This window comes from Galleria mellonella, unplaced genomic scaffold, assembly GCF_026898425.1.
Source record: "Galleria mellonella isolate WM207_F2 unplaced genomic scaffold, CSIRO_AGI_GalMel_v1 utg96, whole genome shotgun sequence".
NCBI classification, from domain to species: domain Eukaryota; kingdom Metazoa; phylum Arthropoda; class Insecta; order Lepidoptera; family Pyralidae; genus Galleria; species Galleria mellonella.
Window position 1 is genome coordinate 1509691 of NW_026442179.1, and position 16832 is coordinate 1526522.

At 31.1% G+C, this 16832-nt stretch overlaps 2 protein-coding genes across 4 annotated transcripts; one reads left to right on the forward strand and one right to left on the reverse strand.

Moving 5' to 3' along the window:
- Positions 1-295: 295 nt before the first annotated feature.
- LOC113523438 (uncharacterized) lies at positions 296-2657 on the reverse strand. The gene is made up of 2 exons (XM_026909416.3): positions 2530-2657; positions 296-2181 (listed from the first exon to the last, which is right to left on the reverse strand). The coding sequence occupies exons 1-2, from the start codon at positions 2612-2614 to the stop codon at positions 917-919; spliced, it is 1350 nt and encodes a 449-aa protein (XP_026765217.1). The 5' UTR covers positions 2615-2657; the 3' UTR covers positions 296-916.
- A 1626-nt stretch (positions 2658-4283) lies between these two features.
- On the forward strand, positions 4284-16376 carry LOC113523547 (programmed cell death protein 6). 3 transcript variants are annotated; one of them, XM_026909532.3, is made up of 7 exons: positions 4284-4456; positions 5032-5090; positions 8096-8202; positions 8710-8978; positions 9576-9671; positions 10885-10945; positions 13389-16376. In XM_026909532.3, exons 2-6 carry the CDS (start codon positions 5035-5037, stop codon positions 10894-10896), a joined length of 540 nt encoding a protein of 179 aa, XP_026765333.1. In that variant the 5' UTR covers positions 4284-4456; positions 5032-5034; the 3' UTR covers positions 10897-10945; positions 13389-16376. The 3 variants fall into 3 exon arrangements, with proteins under 3 accessions (XP_026765333.1, XP_026765332.1, XP_026765334.1); XM_026909531.3 differs by having other exon boundaries at positions 4285-4456; positions 10885-16376; XM_026909533.3 differs by having other exon boundaries at positions 4286-4456; positions 9576-16376.
- Positions 16377-16832: the final 456 nt, after the last annotated feature.

Consider the following 16832-nt stretch of genomic DNA (forward strand, 5'->3'; position numbering starts at 1 on the left):
CTTGCCGAGTTTCGAGAGAAACTTGATTACGACGCGCTGCTCTTCAACGGAAGCGGGCTCCATGCCGACGGGGTTTCGTTAAGAGGTAACTTCACAGATGGCGTGACAAGCCAGTTCGCACCGTACGGCGGTCAGACCAGAACTGAAGCATTGTTAGGGACATAAGGAAGGGGTCCTGCGCTTACCTGGCCTCCCCACTCCTCTTTCTCGCATTCCAGAACACTTTTATACGAACTTTCCGGACAGACCTCGTATAAGTAGACCTTGTACTATGGGTTCTAACCCATAGTACAAGGTCTACTTAGTTTGCAACTAGATGGCGCTGTATAATATGTAGTGTGTAGAGTTTAATTAGTACACAACTAAATGTCTGAAAATAGAATATCAACTAATATTACTAGAGGGAGAATGTACAAAAGTCATTTGCTTGGATATATCTGTCCCTTTATAGTTCTACCATGAAGCAGTTGTGTTTGCATGGTTGTTTGAACGGCAGTTAATTTACAAGGTACAAAGAAATAACACCTGTGTCCTCAGGAATGGCAACACAAGGGGGGGGGGGGGGAGATATAATGGATCAAACAGTATATTACGTCTATAGACGACAGTTACCACTTTCCATCAGGTGGGCCATTAGCTTGTCTGCCATTCTAAGTTGCATAAATAAAATTCTATTGATTTCATTATAGTTTCATAGGTTTTTACAAAACAAACTTATGGCAGTATGAACATCAAAATGACTGAAGACACAAGTTGGCAAATTACTAATAGACCGTAATAGTTCATTATCTATCTGATAATTAACAACAGATTATAAAAAAGATTGTACTATTTACTTAAAACTATTAGCCTTAGGGACAAGCAAAATTATGCAATCAGTCATTTGTGGAAAAATGATATCCAAATAAATATTACTTTATGTATATATAGTTACAGTGTGTGTGGGTCTTATTTGCTCTGTTTGAGTTTGGGTCTGAGTTTGAACAGCTTCTGTCGGTCTTGGTTGCTTAGCTTTTTTTCTTGCAGCATCACTCTCAGCATAGTACATACCAAGTCTAGTCTTTATAGCAGCCAAAGCGGCACCATTTATCTCTTCATGAAATATGTTAGTATATCTCCATTGTTTTACCAGAGGACCTCTTTTTCTTTCTTTTTTAATTTTCTTTTCCATCTTAATTTCATTGTTTTGTATAATTTCTGTAGTTTGAGCATTTTGGTATGGAGTGTTGTCTATTGCAAGGGTTGTGTTCTGTGGAGGTTCAGGCTTAGTTTGCAGTACAATATATGTTGTAGGGGGCTGTGCAGGCCGGGTTGCAGTTGACTGCAGTAGTATTCCCATACTCTGAGTTCCGTTTTGAGGCTGGTAGAAGTTTGTTGGCGTCGAAGTGGTTAGTGTTGCTGTTTGATACTGATTCTGAAAGTAGTTCTCAGCAATATTCACTAAATGACCACTACCAGGATAAGACAGGGTTCCAAAAGAAGGCTCTGGAGGTGGCTGTGACTGGACTGGTTCATTAACTATAGCTATTTCCACATTACGTTTTGATTTAGGCATTGTTGCTGATATGTTATCTGGATCATATGTCTTTATATAGTCTTTCCACATTTTAGAGATATTGATTTCCAAACCTGCTATTTTATCCAATCGAATGAAGTCTTTCAAACGATGAGTATGAACTATTGAATAAATATGATTTTTTATTTGATCAACAACACCTGTAGGTAAACGCACTTCCCCTGAACGCCTATGACTATTTTTCCCTCGGTTATCACTAGGAAACATCACTCCATCATCCATTTTCTTACACAGAACACGGACTTTTCTTTCAGTTATTGCATGAATATTTTTAAAAGCTGTTTGACATACTTGAGTTTCTCGCCCTTTAACCCTTACAAAATATTCAAATGTGCATGTTCTCCTGCTGCTTGATTTTACTCTTTTCCTTTTTACATCAACTTGTCTCATAAGACCAAACAAGTACGCATTTTGTTCATCGTGAGTTTTCATCGAGTAGAAACCTTGAAAAGTTTTTAATCGAACATCTTCTGGAACTTTTTGAAAACACAGACGCCGACAGTTGCAATCGGGGCCAGGTTGCTTCGGAGGCACAACTTTTCCATTTGCGTTTATATATTCTAGTCCAGCTATTCTTAAACGTTTTTGCTTTTGTTTGTGCCATTCTGAAAGTAAAATTTTAAGCCTGTATATCTTTATTTATTATGAATAATGAAGATAAATACGACCGTATCCGTTAACACACATCTATAACTATAATAGACATGCTTTCGTTAATGAATATGTTGAATGAGTGTAATTAAAAAATTATAAACAAAAGTCTAATCTAAATGAAAATACAGAAAAAAAGACAGGGAAAACTATTTCAAATCTTTGTCTTTCGTATCAAAAAGTAGTAAGAGTCAAAAATGTAACAACTTATTATAGATCTATCATTTGATGCAAGTAGGCAGCGGAAGATGATTTTTACAATATTCTTTCAAAATATCTTGACTGTAAAATCTTAAACCTACCTTCTGGATTTCGTGTACGTCTCTTTACAACTTTGCCGTTTTTATTAAGCTTTATTTTTCGGTCATTAGTTGAGACATCGGCCATTTTGGTATCAAAGCAAAATTGAATGAGTGAGTAGCGCAGTATGAAGTATAGATAGATAAATAGAGCAAAGATAAAGTATGCAATCGAATAAGATAATTTGTAGATACATTAAAAAATGACTACATCGAATGGTTGCTTTTATATTTATAACTTCAATAATCGAGTACCTGCCTATATTATACTACGTTTGTAACAAACAACAAGTCTTTATATTTACAATAGTTCATATTGGTTTTTAGGATAAAGAATTCATCAAAGAATCAAATTAAGTAAAGGAGAAATTAATATTGTAATAATTTTCGTTCGGATCGTCAATAGAACATAGAAAGAAAAATGTGAAACTGTGCGATACGTGAACGCGATCTTGCCATAATGTTATAATATTGATTAAAAAATATTTTTGTTTTATATTTTAGTAATGAAAATATATTATATTATTATTATCTTATTATATTAGTATTATCAAATCGGTCTTTAACTGTCCACTGTTGACTTCTTCTTGGGGGGTTACACCAGTAGTTGCTACGCTTGGCAGATGGATTAGCAACTGCAGTTAGGTTTTGGAAATATTTTAAGAGGAATGCTACTGCCCATCCCTCGCCCTCCCTTAATTACCTTTTTCGATACCCACGGTAAAGAAAGGGAAGGTTTATTTTATGCCGGGACGACATAGACATATATATTTATTGGATTTTTGTTTATTATGATCAAAATGATCTATAAGAGAATTTAATGTTTTACAAGTAAGATTTAATATTATAGTTGTAGAGTTACATAGCAATTACTTTATTTAAAAAAAAAACTATGATATCCAGTAAATTTTAACCGTAGATTGATAAAAATCGAGTTTTTTTTGTAGTTAGCTAGGAGGTATATTGTTATTTTTTCGTTTGCTCCATAACATCATTGTATTGTTATTTTTATAATACATATAATATGTACTCTCACATAATTACGTAGTATCTTCTTTCTACGACGGGCACTAACCTTCAATCTATGTCAAAAGTACTCTGTAATCACAGAGCAAGCAATAATTACGTTGTAAGAGTTGGACCGAGTTGATATTTACGGAATCTTGGAAAAAAATAATGCATGTTACCTTTCCAAATCAACAATATGTAAAAAATTATTAAAATAAAATACCAAAAGAATATCTGTAGTGTTGTATCATTATCGATATATGTCTCCATTTAATATATCGAAACACAGTTGCCATAATAAACCTAACTATTTCGTAACATATATTTTTCAAATTTTACAAGAAACATGGACAATAATATTAACAATATTTCTAACTAAGAAGTATTGTACCAAGTCAAACAGAATTTAAAAAAAAAGTATTCAGTTCTAAAGAATATATACAAACTATATTATCTGTATATAAGAGAAGTAGCCATAATATTTGTAATTATAACATTTCTTTAAGTTAATTGACTTTGAAAATTTTACACTATATATTGGGTAAGGCTGACAAGGATGACACCTATTAATATTAATATTTTTACAAAAGAATATTATAATTAGTTATTTAATATTATACTTATTTATTAAGTATCAGTATACTTTAATTTATAGAGAATTATTTTTCAATTTCGTTATTATTGTAGTGCTTATTCTTTTTGGAAGACGAAGTGATTACTTGGTGTCATTGTCGTCATTGGAGTCTGTGACAATTGACGGCTTGTAAAGTAAAAGTGTTCTATAGTGACAGGTGTTTGTGATGTGATCAGTTTTCTTGATTTCATTTCATTTCTTAAAATTGACTCATACATTACCATCATACAGAGAAATTTTATTTATTTAGAATTGTATAGCACTTTTCTGTTTACAACAATCGAATAGGTAAGTTGTTATAAGTCTGTTTTTATATTATTTTACATAGGACCTGTTATGTTTGGAGCAAACGGTATTATGTGGTCCCTTTGAACTATTAAGAAAAACCCAGAAAGGTCTATTTACTCTAAAACCTGGTGTGATGCTGTAGGAATTATACCTACACTTCAAAAGAAAAACTTATTGTAATTTCGTAATAAAGGTAACATTTGTCCTGTTTATACTTTCAATATAATATTTCAAAATGTTTGTGCGGTATCTCCGTCTTGGTAACTTTAAGAAATCTTCATGATTAATATAGCTATTTTTCCATTTTTAACACAACAGAGAAAATTAAATTTAATATATTATACATTTAATTGGTTAACTGTCTGTGGATCATGAGCTGGTAGCAATACAAATGAATTGTGAAATGTTTATGAATCATCCATATAATAATTAAAAAAATATTGACAGTTCTGAGCCTTGGGGCTGTATTTCACTGTATAGGTAAACTGATATGTTTCAAGAGTTTTGGCATAGAACTTTTGTAAACAATAGGAAATATTGTTACAACAACATATTATTTTAATTATCGTTTGCAGACAATGGCCTTCCAATCACCTATGCCCAGTAGAGACTTTTTGATGGATATTTTCAGAAGGTAAAGCAATTTTTATTCTTTTATTTTCAATGAAATATAAATAAAATTTTATTTAATAGTAGCTATCTGTTGATGCCTGTACTTCAAAATATGTACCTCTTGTTTGGTCTATTTCATATGTGAACATTAGATATTCACACATAATATGAAAATAATAGTTCTAAATAGTATTATTTTATTTTAAATTTTCCATAAATAACAAGAGTGTGTATAGTAAGTCACAATAAAGCAAACAAGAAATGGTTCTAGAACCTATAATACAGTACATTAATAAATAAAATCAATTCATAATACCTGACTATATTTTGTAATTTGTATTCTATTTAAAGCCAAGCATTTATTTTGCACAGCTCTGTATGTATATGCCTTGTACTGTGCAGTATATTATTTGCATCCCCTTAAAGCAAAATTTTATTTTAAAATTTAAAGGACACTACTGGATGAATAAAAAAGATGGTCAGATATGACAAATCTAATCAGTTCATCAAACTCTCATTGTCTAATTGTATATAAACTAATTTGCTGTGTTGCCCTGGTATAGAATATGTCATATTTTAATTATTGATATATTATTAAGTTTAAGGATGTTATTATGTTATTGGCCTAGGATATTTAAGTTCATGTTATGGCAGTAATAGTTATACATGAACAGATTACAAGTGGGTATTACAATTGGTTTGCACCAACAATTTGTAGAGTGAGGTGTTGTAAAAAAAGAAAATGTGAAGTGTCACTAAGTGTATGAATAAAATGTATTAATGAGTAAATAATTGTATGTATGTATATATATTGAATAAATGTGCCACCTCTTCCTTACCCATTGGTGTCATAAGAGGTGACTAAGGGAATTTAATGGTTGAAGGATAGGCAGCAGCATCCCTCTTAAAAATAACTATAAGCCTAACTGTAGTTGCCAACCCTCTTGTCATGGGGGAGGCCTATGTTCAACAGTGGATAGTTAATGGCTGATGTGATGATATAAACTAACAGAATAGATTTTTCTAATCTTAATGGAATGAAGTCAAAATCATTATCATTCTTTGAAGGGAGTGTTTGACTAGTGAAACTAACCAGTTCCACCATAGAATCATGGGTCGTAAAATAATAATATTTTTTTATTATTTTACGACCCATGATTCTTTGGTAATATTGATTGATAATATTTAGTTGTTATTTTTTACTCACAAAACTTATATTAATGTATAAAATTATAGCATGGGTAGATTCGTAGTTTTACATAATTTCAATGGTTTCACTTTGTATAGACTTGTTTACAAGCTCTTTTAAATTGTCACTTCTTTATGATCCTGTCACTATAGTATTGTTATTTGCTGAAAAAAACACTTAAAAAATTCAGAAATGACTTTTCAAGTCTATGTATTATATTTTAAATTTACACAAGAGTACACAATTATTTTATATTACATAAATAAATTTGATGTGGGTATTGTTCAGAGCATAATGCATGCTCCTACTGCAAAAATTGCCTTGTGCTTAAATGATTAGTAAGTAGAATTATTTAGTTATAATTATAGTAGTAAATTCCTACGACATAACAGTCAATTAATATCCTGTTAGCTGTTATCGTGTTAAATTTTTTTTTAATTTTTTCAATGTATTAATAGTTATTCTGCTATTCGGAGCGGAGACGAATCTAACAAATCAGACATCATTAAAATCGGTCCGGCTGTTTATGTATTTATTTAAACTTTATTGACCAATGAAATTTTGTACAAAATGTGTACTTAATGCTATAGGCATTCTCTACCAATTTTTCAAGTCAAACAAAAATCAGTCATTCTTGAATTATAAAGGTGTAACTAATCCAACTTTGTTTTATATATTTAGATTTATATGGATATAAAAGACTATAGTTAGCCGTGTGGTCCCGGCATAGAATAGACCACCACTTTCATTCCCATGGGTGTCGTAAGAGATGACTAAGGGAGGGAGAGGGATGGGCCGCAGCATCCCTCTTAAAACATCTCTAAAGCCTAACCTGCGATTGCCAATCCACCTGTCAAGCGTGGCGACTATTGACAAAACCTCTCAAGTAGGAGGTTTATGTTCAGCAGTGGACAATTCAAAGCTGATATGATAATGATGATAAAAGAGAGATAAGATTCTTTTTTTTTAAATATTTATGTATTATTTAATAAGGTAAAATTCCTGAATCAGTATAGGGATAACCAATTCATAGAAATTAATAAACTGTACTAGAATTTTCATGGTATTTATAACTGTAAAATGGTTATTATGTAGGTATGCAAATACTAGCTGTTTCCCGCATCTTTGCGTAAATAAATATATAACTGTGTGTAGTAAATTTCATTGATTTCTGTTCAGCCATTTATTTATTAATTTAGTTTTGTGTAACAAACATACAAATGCGGAAAATCAAAACATATTTATAATGTATCTACCTAATGACAGGAAATATAGAAGTATTTCTAATGTCTTTTAACATTTAATATTGAATAGTTTTGTTAATACCAAATTTAATTCAAGTATATATGACCATGAGCTTCCACGACCTGTTTTATTGCGCAATTATTAGCAATGCTTGTTAAGTATGACGTCATAATAACATGAAGTAATTTTTGATATGCCTATGTGTAACAATAGTTGCTATATATCGTTGTCGTTGTATCAGTTAGCACTTTATTATGTTTGTATTGTCTAATGACAAAAAAACTGTAAACGTTGTTTATAAGGACATTCTGTAGTAGGTAGGTATTTTTAGTATCAGCATTGCACCTGTGCGAAGCCGGGGCGGGCCGCTAGTATATTATAATTTTATTGACTCATGGGTGACAATGGGTATGCCAGCTTCATAGGGGATGGATATCTCTATAAAAAGTTTGTTAAATCAGTTTGTCAGAGACATCATTAGCTGAAAACACCCAAAATTTGCTGTTAGGATTAAAAAAATACTCACCGCATTCTATTCTATAGGGTTTATAGAAAGGTCAATTATATTTAATTGTTTTAATTTTTATTTATAGAGTTGACAAAGACCGCAGTGGATATATTTCGGCTGATGAACTTCAACAAGCTTTATCAAATGGCACATGGAACCCATTCAATCCAGAAACTGTGAGGCTCATGATAGGTATGACATAATAAGACCTTTGGAAATGTTTTATTTGATTTTTTTTTATGTTTATTTGTAAATAAACTTTCATTGAAAAAGGAGACTTCTTCCTAACCTTTTTCCATATGTATTTGGGGTCGGCATACTATGTTTTTTTTTCTTTCATTCACATCTATTTGTAGTCATCTCGCTATTCATTTCTTTTCTGGCTTTGTCATTTTTCACACAATCTATCCATTTCTTTCTGGGTCTTTTTATTTATAACCATCTACGATCCTTACTTGACACATACAGTAATACCATTACAGTAATACCTTTCTTAACACTTTCCCTTTTTTCCTGCGTATCACATGTCTGTACCAAATTTCCTCTTACATTCTCATTCTTGATCTTATCCATTCTTGTTACACCACATTCCCACTCAACATTCGCAATGCAATTGTATGTAGTTGCCTTTCAACAGAATATAAATATAGCAGAGAAAATATTAATTTATTGCGTCTAAAGATTTTTTTTGTGATGCAGGTATGTTTGACAAACAAAGCAGAGGCGTAATATCATTTGAAGATTTTGGTGCACTCTGGAAATATGTCAGTGAATGGCAAAACTGCTTCAGATCATTCGACAGGGACAATTCTGGAAACATCGACAGGCAAGAATTGAAGAATGCCTTGACGGCGTTTGGCTACAGATTGTCCGATGAAGTGGTCGGCATTATGGTTCAGAAATTTGACAGGTTTGGCCGCGGAACCATACTGTTCGACGATTTTATCCAATGCTGTGTTACGTTGTATGTAAGTACCAGTCATTTACATTGGTACATGACGTCTAAGTTAAGCGTAATTTGAAAACGTGGTGGAGAAATACTACTCGTACTTATTTATATTACTATAATTGGAAATATTTTCGACTCAGATAAAAGAAATATTGGGTTCGAATAGCTAACAGGCTCGAGGGTTAGATTTAACATTTTAAAATATTTTCAAATATATTTACACTATTTTCTCTTTAGTTGATTTTGTTATTACAATTTTATTATGAAAATAGATTATATTTTTTATTATCATATCCATATATATATACATTTTTTTTTAATGGAATTGAACCCCGCCTGTGCTAATGGGCTAATGCGCTGACGAGGCACTAGTGAGGGATGATAGGTGAGAATGAATGCAGGTCAGTTGGCCCATCATGACGAATTCGACAAGAATTAACCATGAGGATTTCCAAGGGGAACTGCATGGAGGTCGACCTGATAGGGTATATTGTTAGCAATGGGGCTTTTAGACCTCATTATTAACAAAGGCTTTCCTCCAAATATTTATACTTATTACCTGTTTTTGTATAGTTATTTTTAAATATTAAAAAAAATTCATTATTTATATTTTCAGACATTAACTTCAGCATTTCGCCAGTATGACACGGATCAAGATGGCGTTATTACAATACATTACGAGCAATTCCTCAAAATGGTCTTTGGATTAAAGGTATAATTGGGAGCGCAACTGTTTCTCGTTAATATTATTAAGAACATTTTATATTAATATCTGAATGTTAATATTTAGTTAGGTACTATACTCTCATTTTGTAACATCGTATTTGAATTATCTATTATATATATATATATATATAAAAAAAGAAATACTGAATACAATATGCAAAAAATGCAACGTTATTATAAAATGCAAAATTTTTCAAATTTTGTATGTAATTTTATTCTTATGATCTTAGTTTTTTCGTTATTATTACGTATATAAATTAATTATAAATTGTTATTCTCTTTAAAAGTAGGCAGGTAACTTCATTTTGCATTTATGGCCCCTCTTTTTGGATACCAGGAGTATATAACTTGCTCCAAGGAAAATACCTAGTCGCATTCTGTTTTGTTTTAAGAACCATTTATATGGTTTTTACCAACATATATATTGTTTTTTAACAGCTTAGATATATTTCATGTTGATTTATATCCTTGGAGAAGATTTTCAGTTAATAGAATACTATTGTTAAATTTTACATTGGTGTACCCTTTACAACTTAATATAACATATAATTGGAATGTTACAATAACTTTACAGTTAGCACAAAATATGCTATTATATTTTAGTACCTATACATAATTATATTGGCTAAGTAATATTAAGCAAATAATATTTACATTTAAAGGATTTTGGTCTGTTTGTAAAACAAACAAATCAAATAATTTATACTCTTATTGTTCTGGAATGGTATTAATCGTAGCTTTCTTATATTTTGATAATATATGTATATGGATTAAACTATAAATAAATGTTATTTCTCTAATGAATGGGGTATTTGTATCTAATAGTTATGATCGATAAATTGGCTCTCCCCATCTATTGTATGATTATTTTGCTTTATTTCCTATTTGTTATTGTTATAAGAAATAATATTCCACTGCGAAAATTCTGTTTTTGAAATAATAAATTATTAATTTTGATTATATTTTTTTTTTCAATTAAAACAGATATTGTTATTTCGAAAACGAATTTTCATTTCAATTTATTATTGTACGGAATTTTTCTATTATCCTTTTATATGTTAATATTAATTTAAATGAAAAGACCTTTTTCTATTCAAATTAAATGCCAATGATAATGTGGAGTTTTCTAATTGTCTATTTGTATTTCGTATTCACCGGCTTTGTCGGCGCACTAACTAGGTAATTTCTCTTCCGTCCAGTGTTGGCCGTAGACCCGCCAGTTGCCATGCTCACAGTTCTACAGAGGTCTGGGTAATATATGTATGTAATATTTATTTATTATTAAACGTCATACATACTACAAATATATATAACACTGTCAAATATATATATATAATCATAGCTAAATGAATTTATTCCTTTATGAAGCTAATGGCTTTTCATCATTCGTTCGCGTGACTGGATATAAAACAAGTCTATGTCCTTTTCTTCATCCTTAACACCTTAAATTTGAAATATTAGTATGGATTTTAGACTTTTAATATTTAATTTTACAATATTTTGTACAGTTTAGAAATAGTCTAATTAATGTCTAACTATTCTCTTGCATTTAGTATAAAATATGAATATGATTGTACATATTTGACAGTGGAATATTTTATTTTCGATACCATTATCATATTTGTGTACTGTACTTACCCGCATTATAATTAGATATTATGTTGTTATAGCTCTTCCCACCAACGATGCGATATACCAAACTGTTTATAGATACCGGCAAGTAACATGAGCATGCTTTTTTTTGTTCAAGTTGTTTGCCGCCGACTGTACATTCCAGTGTAAATCTGTTTTAGGATTAGCACTCACTAGCAGAACAGCATGGTACATAATAATATATACAGCATAGCATACATAGTACACTAGGTATAGCAGAGGTTCTCAAAGTAGTCCGTGACGTAATTTGTTTTGACAATGGCTTTGTAAACGATGGTGAAATACAAAATTCGTAAGTGCTTTGTGATGTGAACTGAAACTTGGCAACCTCTGTCGTTAATAAGATGATGAGCTAAATTTTATTCGAGTTAGTTACAGCATACTACAGACTGGCGTTTGGTTATGAAATCGACTAAAGATTAATGTCAATGTAAACCATAAATATTTTTTTGTCAGTGAGTGCTAATCCTTACAGCTTAGTGGTATGATCACACTATCTGTAGTTTCAAGTACCGATGGGTAATGCATGGGATTGTATTGAATATTTCACGTCGCTTTCACTCTAATTCGGCTCTTAATTATAACTTTTGCCTTAGTGAACAACTTTAACTAGCTATTTAAAGCATGCAAAATAAGAGAAAAGTTCGAAAAGAATTTTACATCTATACTATACAAGCTATAGCGGAAAGGGTATAAAAATTGGAAATCCAGCAATAGTCAGCGCTGTCAGTTTTATTAATATTAGTAGATATTGTGAAATCAATATGTCTTTTGAAGAAAATTTTTAAGAATACTATTACTGGATTTTAGGTTATTTCGTCCTTTTCGTTAGTTATACGTTGTTACTAGGTACAAAGGAATAACACCCGAGTCTTCAAGGAATGGCAACGCATAAGGGGTATCATGGGCGAAACAGTATGCTCTGTTGTGTCCATGGTGCTGCTTGTGTCTATGGGCGACGGTTGCCACTTTCCATCGGGTGGGCCGTTGGCTTGTTTGCCATTCTAAGTTATGTATAAAAAAAATCTTCACGCCAGCTCCCTTACGGGGTAAGCAAAGAATTTAGAATGTAGTTAGTAATGGAGAATGTTATGTACATACACTTTCTAAGGATTTAAAAATCCGAGAAAAAGTCTAAAACAATAAAAAAGATAAACTATGTCACTTTCTCTGCGGGCTTTAAAAGATATGTTTTTAAGTATGAATATATATATATTTTTATATAAATTTCTGTATAGTGTGTAGCTGAGTTATGTAGTATATAGTACCTACAATATATGAATTTCTTCAATATATAATATACTGATATAGGGGTCAATAATTGTGTATAGTATTTGTAACTTGTGTTACGTATTCCTTTAATATTTTGAAATCTGATAAATATAGAAAACCTGATAGAAATATCTAAAGATAATATTTATATGGGGATTGTGTTTTAAAAAAGTATGTAAAACAGTGGTAGTTCTGCATACATAAGTATAATCTCCCCCCTTCCCCCCTGAAATACGTATCACTCCCAGCACAAACCATCACTCCTTAGAATCTTTGGATTTTCTTATATATTTCTGTACTTTAGTCACCTGATGAAATTACTCGTAAAAATCTATATCGATAAAGTTTGAATAAAAAATGGTGTATCTTACTAGATCACGATATTATCTAAGTTGCTTACATAGTGCGTGGTTTATGTAATTTTATTTGTAATTAATTTATATTACAACAACAAGTACGATTTCTCCCTATATTTGACATAAATACTATGTACATATTGTTGTTTTAAATTAATATCTATCGGTTTGACTTCCATGTAATTTAGTTAGTCAGGCTCATATTTATTTGGATGGCGTTATAGCCGCTCTAGATTAAGGGTCCCGAATAGTCCTGAAACTAGTCGAGCTTTCTTGACCAAATTATATGTAAGTTAAACCGGTAGTTATTATTTAATACATCAAAATATAATGTGTATTTGTTATTTTAACCTAATATTTTTGTTTCATAGGGACCAACTATTTTTTTTTATTAATGTTATAATGGAGAAATTTTGTTTTAGGTACTATATATTGACGACGCAGTAATATTAGATAATAGGGTTCCGTATAAAATTTGACAATGTAACCCTTGTAGCTAAACTATAAGTAAAGATATTAATTGTATTATTTTTTTTGTTGTCGCAAATCTGAAACTGATGAAACTGTCTCAGATGAAAAGTAAAAATTTGCATCAACGACTCGACTCGTCTTAATAGCACATTTGTTAAAGAAGCGCCAAAGTAGAGGTACATATAGTTTATATGTAGAATGATTCGTTGCTAAGTATTTTACATAAACGTAGTTTCTACTATGATACATAATAAGTGGATGTGACAAAGTCATAAAACCCTGGCCTTTTATATACTAATTACTGTAAAACAGTAAAATAATTTTCGCATGCATTGACAGGTTATGACCCTCATTTTAGGTTAAAAGAAGGAATGTATTAAGTATACATTCTTAGATAAGTTTAATTGAAAATTGATATAGTTACGTATACATTTAACGTTGAACGATAGATTTATAGCGATAAGCTCCAACAATAACGCAAACGAGACAACCTAATAATTTTTATTTATAATAAATATAGAAAATACATACTTATTATGAAAGAATTTATAGAATGAATAATATTGTTTTAAATTCATTTAACAAAGGTTGTCCTTCTCTCTCCTACTCGCTGTATCCAACAGAGTCCGTAATTAGAATTGTTTCAATATTTACCAACTACCTAATTGAATGCAATGAATAAATAAACCTGAGGGCCTACCATGAAATGGTTTCCGAAATTTTGAAGCCGAAATTAAAATTACATAATACATACCGTTTAAATATATTAAAATATCGTTCCTTTAGACTTTTATGATAGGATTTATGATGAACAAACTGCTGCACCTATTTTGGTCTGAACAAAAACGCGAAATTGAGTCCGAAAAATCGGAATTTCATTTCATGGTAGAAAGCCAGATCACGCCTCTTCGAAGGATCAAACGAAGGTCCTTTGCTTCAAATTTGTAGAACTACGCACAATAAGTGTGTACCGTACCGTTTAAGAATTTTCATAAAGTGTGGCAACGTCGGCAGTATATAATAATAAATATGATTCAGACGTTGCTACATTTCTGTACATAATATTTTACACGATCGTTAACTATGTAGCTTATAGCACTCTCACATTTAATATAAATCACCATACAACACCATATAGTAATTCAACAAGTTGCCACGGTGCGCCAAAATAAGTACATCTCATACAGGTGAAAACGGTATTATCAGCATGTTTCTACACAGCGTATCCAGCTGTCACTGGTTAGCTGTTTTTCAGTCCATGTTTCTTTGGGGGAAATGTCCAGTTTAACTGGTAGAAAAAAAAAGTTCTATAATTCCTGTATACATCCATTCTTTATGCCAGGTTGTCTGTAAGAGATTGCTTTTAGCGATAAGGCCGCCTTTTGTATATGCACATTCTGTATAAATACTCCTTGTATACATCTCTACTGTGCGCAATAAAGAGTTTATTATTATTATTATTATACATGATGCCACGTGAAATTATTATTCAACTTTAGCAGTTGGGTAAAAACAGCTCATGAATCAGCTCATTTTGCCAAATTTTCTTAACTAGTTCTTCATACTTCTATGTATATCTACAACTGCTCAACGTAATGAACGTTTCGTAGTTGTTTATTTGTAAAATTTCTACTATAGAATGTTTGTACATTTTCTACTATAGAAGAAAGAAGTCGTGTTTAGATATTCTTATAAAAAAAGATTCTACTACTAAAAAAAAAAAAAAATTAACTGAACAATATTATTGATTTACAAAGTTTTTAAGATCTGTCAAGTACTTTCCTTGTATAAATCATTATTTATCATTCATTATATTTTCAGTTGGCAATTGACTAGTTGTAGTTATTATACCTATAAGAAATACGCATTTAACTTTTTGATTTCTAGCTACTAAAGCTTCGTTTACGAATAGACACAGTTAAGCGTTTTATGGGATTAATCTAAATATAAGTATCTATGGAGTATTCGAGGGGTAAAGCGGATTTTTTCAACTTTCGATAGCTCTTGGTTCGATTCTTAAACAATATATTTGTATACTTGAATATATTTATTATAATCGTTATAGGCGTTTATTATGTAATAATATACTTACATATAATTAAATGAAATACACAAAAATATATTCGAATTAAGAATCTCTTCTTTGAAGTCTCTTACAAAAGTTATTTGGATATTACAAAATTTGCTTTGTTTGAAACTAGATGGCGCTGTCTTATGTTAATATGAAATTGTGAGAGTCAACGAGACAATAAATTGCTGTTTTAATGACTAAAATTGGAATGGTATCTTTGTATAATTGTAATTTGTTTTTGCAGACGGTGTTTTATTTAGAGACGATAAGTGGGAATTGAAATTAGTTTAATTAGGTCTTCGTGATGATTTATGCGGATGCAGGTGGCTCAGAACCGTTCCTTATGGCTGTATATGGTGGGGGCCTATGTTCAGTAGTGGACAGATAACGAATGATATAATTATGATGATTTATGATAGTTTCCAGGGAACAGAGGAATAACACCTGAGTCCTCAGGATGGCAACGCATGGGGGGTATCATGGACGAAACAGTATACTCTGTTATGTCCATGGTACTGTTCATGTCTTTAGGCGACGGTTACCACTTTCCATCAGGTGGGCCGTCAGCTTGTTTGACATTCTAAGTTGTATAAAAAAAAAAGTTATATTGACAGCAGATCTGTTACTAACAATGCCTCTCTTAAGTATACATTATTTGTAAGACATGTGTGAACTATTCTAGTTTCTAGCTACAATCTGCGAAGTGCGTTACATCCAGCTTAAAACTCAGCCTTTCCGTAAACAAAGCTTATTCACGATAGTTTCTCTAATTTAATAATATATGTATTTAGTATGTACATGATTTAATATACAATTTTGTACTGATTTATTATAAACTTTTATATTTAATACATATTCTTATGTCGCATCTATTTCGTTTCATTTACCGTGCCTACATAGTATTCTATCCCAATCGCTCAGTTAGAATTTTGTCTTTTTAGATTTACAATATGTACTGTTAAAAATAAAAATTAGCCTTTATTATTACGGTTCAAAAACTTATAATAAAAAAGAAAAATATTACATCATATCAGCTGCTTACTGCACATAAACGTCCCTCCCCCCCTATAAGAGGAGTTTTGCCAGTAGTTGCCAAGTTTGGCAGATGGGTTGGTAACCACAGTTAGCCTTTGGGTGGTATTTTAAAAGGGACACATTATTTTATAGCAAGAGATATTTCAAATAATAATAAATTGTCAATAAATATCATTATTTGATTACATATGTCATTATATTGGTAAGTTTTAGTACCGTGTTTGTTACCCGCATAGGTGAATTCTAATACCTGCATAAAGTTAACTAGAAGATAACGCCACCTCGAGAA

What these genes read in the sequence shown, in the direction of transcription:
- LOC113523438 (XM_026909416.3), bottom strand. Translation starts at nt 2,614, where the DNA reads ATGGCCGATGTCTCAACTAATGACCGAAAAATAAAGCTTAATAAAAAC. An exon ending in ACGTACACGAAATCCAGAAG is followed by an intron (nt 2,182 to 2,529) that starts GTAGGTTTAAGA and finishes TTTTACTTTCAG; the next exon opens with AATGGCACAAACAAAAGCAA.
- LOC113523547 (XM_026909532.3), top strand. Translation starts at nt 5,035, where the DNA reads ATGGCCTTCCAATCACCTATGCCCAGTAGAGACTTTTTGATGGATATT. An exon ending in TTGATGGATATTTTCAGAAG is followed by an intron (nt 5,091 to 8,095) that starts GTAAAGCAATTT and finishes TTTTATTTATAG; the next exon opens with AGTTGACAAAGACCGCAGTG. An exon ending in AACTGTGAGGCTCATGATAG is followed by an intron (nt 8,203 to 8,709) that starts GTATGACATAAT and finishes TTTGTGATGCAG; the next exon opens with GTATGTTTGACAAACAAAGC.